This window comes from Panthera pardus, unplaced genomic scaffold (assembly GCF_024362965.1).
Source record: "Panthera pardus isolate Hobbes unplaced genomic scaffold, ASM2436296v1 HiC_scaffold_17, whole genome shotgun sequence".
NCBI lineage: Eukaryota > Metazoa > Chordata > Mammalia > Carnivora > Felidae > Panthera > Panthera pardus.
Genome location: NW_026526732.1, coordinates 108,386,408 through 108,395,464, shown reverse-complemented (window position 1 = coordinate 108,395,464; position 9,057 = coordinate 108,386,408). Strand labels below are relative to the sequence as shown.

General features: G+C 39.0%; 1 protein-coding gene across 1 annotated transcript; it reads right to left on the bottom strand.

The window, feature by feature from the left end:
- Positions 1–3,052: 3,052 nt before the first annotated feature.
- LOC109259431 (putative olfactory receptor 2B8) lies at positions 3,053–3,991 on the bottom strand. Its single transcript, XM_019437060.2, has one exon. It carries the CDS (start codon positions 3,989–3,991, stop codon positions 3,053–3,055), a length of 939 nt encoding a protein of 312 aa, XP_019292605.2.
- Positions 3,992–9,057: the final 5,066 nt, after the last annotated feature.

Here is a 9,057-nt window from a genome sequence, read left to right as displayed (position 1 = left end):
CTACGGAACCATAAAGACTCAGATGTGTCAAAGCAATCCTGAGAAAGAAAAGCAAAGCTGGAGGTATCATGATTATAGACTCAAGCTATATTACAAAGTTGTAGTCGTGAGTACAGTATGGTACTGCCATAATGAACAGAAATGTAGATCAATGCAACAAAACAGAAAACCAGAAATGGACCCATGAGTGTATGGCCAACTAATATTGGACAAAGCAGGAAAGAATATCCAATGGAAAAAAGACATTCTCTTCAACAAATGGTGTTGGGAAAACTGGACAGCGACATGCAGAAGAATGACCCTGGACCACTTTCTTACACCATATACACAAAAATAAACTCAAAATGGAGGAAACACCAAAATGTAAGACAGGGACCATCAAAATCCTAGAGGGGAACACAGACAGCAACCCCTTTGAACTCGGCTGGAACAACTTCTTACTAGACACGTCTCTGGAGTCAAGGGAAACAAAAGCAAAAATGAACTATTGGGGCCTCATCAAGATAAAACGCTTCCGCACAGCAAAGGAAACAATCAACAAAATTAAAAAGCTTCTGAAAACTGGAAGGGATATTTTCACATGACATATCAGATAAAGGGATAGTATACAAAATCTCTAAAGAACTTATCAAACTCAAATAATAAACCCAAGAAACAAATAATCCAGAGAAGAAATTGGCAGAAGACCTGAATAGACACCTTTCCAAAGACAATCAGATGACTAATAGACACATGAAAAGATGCTCAACATCACATCAAGGAAATACAAATCCAAACCACAATGAGATACCACCTCACCCCTGTCAGAATGGCTAGAAAGAAAAACTCAGAAAACAACAGTTGTTGACAAGAATGGGGAGAAAGGGAACCTGTTACACTATTGGTGGGAAAACAAACTGGTGCAGCCACTCGAAAACAGTATGTAGGTTCCTCAAAAAAATTAAAAATAGACCTTATGTCCCAGCCATTGCATTACTAGGTATGTATCCAAAAGATACAAAAATGCTGATTCGAGAGGGACACATGCACCCCAATGTTTATATGGCAGCATTACCAACAATAACCAAGTTATTGAAGAAGATAAAAAGAAATGGAAAAACATTCCATGCTCATGGGTTGGAAGAATAAATATTGTTAAAATGTCAATACTACCTAAAGCAGTCTACACATTCAGTGCAATCCCAATCACAATTGCACCAGCATTTTCCTCAAAGCTAGAGCAAACAATCCTAAAATTTGTTTGGAACTACAAAAAATGTACTGTTCATGACAATAATATGTACAAAAACTCAGATCCATAACACAAAACATATTTATATGCAAACTGAGCTTTAATTAAGATCTAAAGGCTACAATGTCACATTCACTTGTTATGAGATGTTTATATTTATTATTCATCATTCAGAATTGTATGTTATTTCATAATGCGATGGCTATATGTAAAGCTTAGACATATTGAGATTTTTAATACTTAATATACATTTTATTCATTCCTTAAATTTTCTCCTGGTGAATCTAAACAAGCTCCAAAGAACATGGGATTTCCTGGAAAACGGAGGTCATTTTTCATATTTTTATAATATATCCCTGCATTCAAATTGTATGGAATCTTTGGCAGATGTGAGATACAAAAGCCTTAATCACTTCATGCCTGGATCAGACAATTTGTAAATTGGTATGAAGAAAGGATCTAAATATATTTTACCTTTGAAACATTTGCTGCATTACTGTAGGTTTGAAAAAAAGTAGAATATAAAATAGTACTTTTGTCATTCGATGTGTTCAAAACTCATTTTTTTTAATGTTTATTCATTTTTGAGAGAGAGAGAGATCATATGAGCAGGGGAGGGAGACACAGAATCTGAAGCAGGCTCCAGGCTGAGCTGCCAGAACAAAGCCCAAGCAGGGCTTGAACCCACGAACCATGAGATAATGACCTGAACAGAAGTCAGACACCCGACCGACTGAGCCACTCAGGTGCCCACTCAAAAGTCATTTTTAATGAATGAGGTGGCTCATCATAAATTCAAGCGAGGTGCACACCTCACATCGCACAACATTGCACACATTACACATAAGCACCGCCTGCTGTATTGTTACCTGATGCTCCCATTGTCCCTGGGATGAGTGCATCGTGCCATCGTCCCCTATGACATGAAGTCTATGTAAAATTACCGTCACACAGGTACGGTCACACTGGGGCCTAATATCTGAATGACTGTGTCAAGATTGGTGTTCCCAGGATTTTCTCTGACCTAAATTTCATCTATCCTGTGGTTCCCCACCAATTCTGTCAAGAAGCTGTGACACAGTCAACTTACAGACCTTCTAACAGAGCCATGATCAAATGCAAGAATAAGTGATATGCCTCTGGAAATTGCTAGAAAGTGCTAAAATGTTAATATTTCTTACACTGTTTTTGTGGTTCCTATTCTTATTTTGTGCACGCCTTTATCATATGCACATAAATGTCTTTGGCATTAGAATAGTACACCCAAAAGTGGATGAAATAAGAAAAACCTGTGCAGATTTTTAAAATATTAATATGATGGAGATGCACTGGGACACTAAATCAGCCTCTCTGGAGGTTGCAATGAATCCATGAGCCTGGAGTTTGAACATTCATTTCATAAAAGAATGAGGTAAGGGGAAAACTGGGTTAGCACAATTTGTTCAGCATCCAACACTTGATTTTGGCTCTGATCATGATCTCACACTTCATGAGTTTAAGCCCTGCATCAGGTTTTCTACTAACAATGCAGACCCTGACTGGGATTCTCTCTCTTTCTCTCCCTCTGTCTCTGTTCCTCCTCCACTCTCTCTTCCTCTCTCTCTCTCTCTGTCTCTCTCTCTCTCTATCTATCTCTTTCTCTCTCTCAATAAATAAACTTTTTTTAAAAGTTTTAAAACAGAAAATGTTACTTAAAAAGAAGAATGAGGTAAGGAAATTCCCTTGAGAGTTGTCAGGGGAAATGTTGGACGACACGTAAAGGACACACAATCTTAAAGCCTCTGACATTCAAAGTGTTCCATCAAAGAGTCTTCACCCCAGTCATCTGGAGTCATAGTCCCAACAGAACACCTTCTTCATTGCACCCGTCACATCTTTGTTCCGCAGGGTATATATGAAGGGGTTGACTGTGGGGGTGACAATGGTGTAGAAGAGAGAAATGAACTTGCCCTGATCCTGGGAGTGGTTGTTGCTGGGCTGCAGGTAAGCATAGATGGCCGTGCCGTAGAACAGGGAGACCACGGTGAGGTGGGACCCGCATGTCCCAAACACTTTCCTCTGTCCTGCAGCTGACTTTATTCCTAACACTGCTCTGATGATCTGACCATAGGAGAATGTGATTAATGCCACAGGTATGAAAAGAAAGATCATACTGAAAAATAAGATCTCAGACTCATACACAGTGGTGTCAACACAGGCAAGCTTGAGCAATGGGGGGACCTCACAAAAGAAGTGCTCTATTTTATTCTTCCCACAAAGTGGTACAAGAAAGATGAGCACCGTCTGCAATGAGGAGTAGGCAAAACCCGTGAACCATGATGCAGAGGCCATCAGGGCACAGAGACGGGGGTGCATGATCACTGTGTAGTGCAGGGGCCTGCATATGGCTGCGTAGCGGTCAAATGCCATCACCCCTAACAGAATGCATTCTGTGCATCCCAACCCTAGAGCAATGAACAGCTGAGCTACACAGCCAGTGAAGGAGATAGACTTGTCTGCTCCCCTGAGATGAACCAGCAGCTGAGGAACAGTGCTGGTCGTGTAACACAGGTCCAGAAAGCTTAGGTTGGACAGGAAAAAGTACATGGGAGTCTGCAGGTGTGGGTCCAGGCGGGACAATGCAATGATGCTCGTGTTTCCCAGCAGGGTGAGCAGATAGAAGATCAGAAGAACCACAAAGAGGACTCGCTCCAGCTGAGGCCGGTCAGAGAAACCCAGCAGGATAAAGCCAGTGAGAGAACTTCCATTTTTCTGGTCCATTCTTTCTTACTACATGCTTCCTGTCAAGACCAAGTATTTAGCAATTTTTAAAAGAAATCTTCAAAGCAATAAAATGTTGGCAGGATGTGAATTTAGCATGTTATAAGACAGGGCGTGGCATTGTACAAGTAACTCTTTGAATAAATCATGAACTCATGAAATTGTCATAGGTCATACCAATTAATTCTATATTGTCACAAAAGAAAATTATAATATTTAATGTAAGAAAAAATCAAATAATTGACCTGTGTCTGCATCGGTCATAGGTACAAAATGTAATTCATTCTCAGCCTAGTAGGCTGAAAGTACTATAAAAATATGTGTGTGCACCCCCATATTTATAGCAGCACTATCAACAATAGCCAAAGTATGGAAAGAGCCCCTATGTCCACCAATGGATGAATGGATAAAGAATTGTGTATATATATATACACAATGGAGTATTACTCAGCAATCAAAAAAAAGAAATCGTGCCATTTGCAGCTACGTGGATGGAACTGGGGGGTATTATGCTAAATGAAATTAGTCAGAGAAAGACAAAAATCATATGACTTCACTCATATGAGGACTTTAAGAGACAAAACAGATGAACATAAGGGAAGGGAAGCAAAAATAATATAAAAACAGGGAGGGGGACAAAACATAAGAGACTCTTAAATACAGAGAACAAACAGGGTTGCTGGAGGGATTGTGGGAGGGGGAAGGGCTAAATGGGTAAGGGGCTTAAGGAACCTACTCCTGAAATCATTGTTGCACTATATGCTAACTAATTTGGATGTAAATTCAAAAAAAATAAAAAAGAGAATTTAAAATAAATAAAATAAATGAAATAAAATAAAAATATGTGTGCATTTCAGAGAAAATGGGGATAAGGGAAAAAAGGGAGGGAAATCAGAAAGAATAGGAAAGTGATGCACACAGGGTGATAGTCAGCATTTTTAAAATTTTTTCTAATGTTTATTTATCTTTGAGAGAGAGACAAAGGCAGAGTGGAAGTGGGGAAATGGGGGAGAGAAGAAGACACAGAACTGAACCAGGCTCCAGGCTCCTAGCTGTCAGCACAGAGCCCAACATGGAGCTTGAACTCACAAACAGTGAGATCTTGACCAGAGCCGAAATCAGACCCTTCACCGACTGAGCCACCCAGGCACCCAAGATTCATTATTTTTCATATGTATCTCATAATTGCACACAACTGGAATACACATACCACATGGCACAGGTCATGATACAACATGATCTCGAAAATAAATTCAGTTATACGAATCTATGCCCTGGAATATATTTCTACAAAGAATTCAGTTACATTCAACACATCGCTGCTAGTTCTGCATACAAACAAATATGAGGTGTCTTTGTGTGTGTGTGGAAGTAAAACAAATAATGAGAGAAAACCTGAGAACAACACCATTCAAACAGTGCTTAACGTTAACCCCAAAGATGCTTAAAATTACGATGCCAATTTAACAGGAACTCTGAAAATTCATCGGCTGTGCAGAGTCCTTTGGAATCAGAACTCTAAAATCCAGGGACCAACACTTAACTCTTCCTTCTGCAGATTTGTGTTTCACACATTACTCCATTAGAGTAATTACACCAACCTTCATAAAATTCCTCAAAGAGGTAGGATTACTCCATATCACCATTCTAATCAGAACTTTTTAAAGTATTATCCAAATGGGTAATCTATGCACAAAATGTAATGATTTGCATCACTTCCTAGGATAAAATAATTACTTGGTTAAATATATAGAGATAAACACAGATACATTCTCAAAGCCATGACAAGTCGCAGAGCTATAATGCAAACCTTAATGTAGTACAAGGAAAGGCCTAAAGGAAAGGATATATTGGTAGTATACAAACTCTCCAACACCCATCTATATTATATGAATGATCACCATTCTGGAAGGTAGCCTGCAGAGACAGTCACTCTAGATCAAACACAATGCCAGCTCTAAGGCTCGTCTGATGACCATTTCCATCCAGCTGCGCAGTACTGAATGAGCATAGTAACATACCAACGAAAGAGGCATCAGGACACGAGTATTTCAGTTCCATCATATTCAGAAGGGTAGGCATCCAATACATTTTTAACTCTTCCAAGAGATTTAAAATATGAAGCAAGTTTCTTTCAAACCAATGTGTGAAAGAAACGGGTACAAATCTGGCATAAAATAAATGTTCATAGAAATGGAATAAAGGATGTGGTAATTCACACTGTTTTAGAACTCCTTTGATTTCCTATGAAGATGTGACCAGTGGTATCCACAAAACAATATCTATGCACCAACAATTTCTTAATAGAATTAATTATAAATGTATCAGGGACAGTCTAAATGTGCAACAACGGGGAATATCCCCACACTTACACGTTCTCAGAAGAGCAAATAAAAACAAACCATGGTTCGTTCTCATGCACACGTGCACAAATATACATACATACATCTGAAACACATTGCTGACACATTTTTATTGCTTTCATTTTTTCAGTTTATTAATTTGTGTGAGAGAGAGAGTGAGCACAAGCAGGGGAGGGACAGAGTGAGATGTAGAGGGAGAGAGGGAGAGACCCAGAAAGATAATCCCAAGCAAGCTCCTCACTGTCAGCACAGAGCCCAACCTCACACCTCTGAGACCATTACCTGAGCCAAAATCAAGTGTCGGAGGCTTAACCAACTTAGCCACAAAGAGCCCAACTGACAAACTATTTAATTTTCCTGATAAAGGAGACACTCATGAAAGTGAAGGAGAGCAAACAGAAAATGCTAACTCATCCAAACAAAATACCAGTATAATACTGCACCATTAGAATAAAATAATGATATATTTTAATAGTCCATATGGATAAGGACTAGGAAGACAGTTGAGAAAAGATAAAGAGGTGGTGAAATGAACTTGTACAAATTTCTTGCTGCTTCAAAATATTGTATGTGTATGAATGGGTTTTAACATATTTATATTAATTTATATTTAAATATAAATTTATATTTATATAAATATATATTTATATATATGACGTATATGCAGAATGTAGAAAGCAGCTCTCATGAAATAATCTGATACAGGAAATCCAGTTCTAAAAATTACACACAAATTATTACTTTGCACACAAAAAAATACTTTAAAAGGACATGTTATATATAGAAAGAGAGGAAAAAATATTAGTTAAAATAAAAACAGATTTTGCAAAAAAAAGTGGCATTCTATACAATAATTACCGTCAAAAAAGTATATAATTGAAAGAACATCTCACAAGAACTCAATTTACAATAACGAGAAAACAGGCATCAAATGAAAGATGTTACGTGCTTACTACTGACAGACATAAGGTAATAGAGCAATTACCCTAAGTGTTCAATGCTACATGTAACTCTAAACGTTTTGGTGGAAGAATGCATATGTCCACAAAACCAGATGCTCAGTATGCATACTACACAGTTTAAAGACAAAAGACTTCAATATAATATCTCCATTTAAGATATTTCAAATATATAACATTCACTGATATATTTGACATACACATGCTGCCCTATCTGGTTCCTGAATGAATCCTGAAAAATTGCAGGCAAGATTTCCGCAGCCTCAGTGCTACGACTGAATCGCTGTTGCTTGCTTGATGCTTCTGTCTCATGGGTCTGAGCTGACCTCAGACATATGAGAACAGGCCCCGGATGATGAGGGAGGACGAGAAAATGAGGGGAATGCAGCCATCACTACATAGGAAATGACAGATGTGATGAACACTGACAGGGCTGTAGGGTAGGTTCTGTGGAAGAAGACAATGAAGTAGGATTTCCATGGCGCGTTGTTTATTCAGGGAATGCTCTCGGGATAAACGGGGTGAGGGAAGGAAAACAGCAGAGGATGTTGCTAAGCAAGGATGTGGTCTCCAGTGGAACAGAGCAGGAGCCTGATCCCATGAGAAGCTGGCCAGAACTCTCCAGCAGAACCATCCATCTGTGATGGTAGAAATACTCTGTCTTCACTGCCCAATACTACGCCCACTCTCTATCTGTCATACCTGAGCATTTAAAATGTCCTATCCGAGAAATCGTGGTGCCTGGGAAGCCCAGTCGTGAAGCATCCAACTTTGGCTCATGGCATGACCTCATGATTTGTGGGTTAGAGCCACAACCCATCGGGCTCGGTGTTGACAGCTTAGAGAATGGAGCCTGCTTCGGTTCTGTATCTCCTCTCTGTCCCTCCCCTGCATACACTCTTGTCTATCTGTCTGTCTGTCTCTCTTTCTCTCTCAAGAATAAACAATTTAAAAATTATTTAAGTAAATAAATTAAAATAAAATATCCTAGCTAAGAAACTGAATGCTACACTTTACTTAATTTTAATAAATTTAAATTTAAATAGCTTCCTGTGTGTACTTACTACTGAATTGGACAACATGACTCTGGAGCATGAATTGCATCAGATTCAGGCCTACCTTGGCATTGGCACCTTTTGTACCTCCCACAGTCTGTCACTGGCTGTGAGCTGCCCCCACCTGTTTACCCAGACTGCCTGGCTATGTGGCTCCCTTTCAGCTGAGGACAATTCTCTCAAGAAGGGAATGGCTGTGAACCTTGGAGCCCACACTCATACCAACTAGGGTTTGGATTGGAGCCCCAGCAGGTAAAGAGCATCTGAGCAGGTCACCAACAGCGTTCATATGAGAGTCCATTCATGATCCTGTGCAAGGATAGAAGGATGGAAACTCGTGTCCTTTATGCATCACCTAAATGCAACCACACACAGAGAAACACACGTGCCCCCCCCACACACACACACATACACACACACAACACACTGTGTCAAGTAAAACATTCAGGTTTTTTGCTACTTTTTTCCTCATCATTTGGTTACTTATATGCACTTGAAGGATCAGCTTTCTTGTTAACGATAAAATCAAACTAAAGATTCATGGACAGAATATACACCAAATGGAACTTCCCTGATGTAATTTTCAACATAGCATTTAAAAACTCCATACATATTTTAGATATATTGGTAACTGGTAAGGGAGAAAATAAATATTTAAATTAATAAATATTGATATGATATTAGCATAG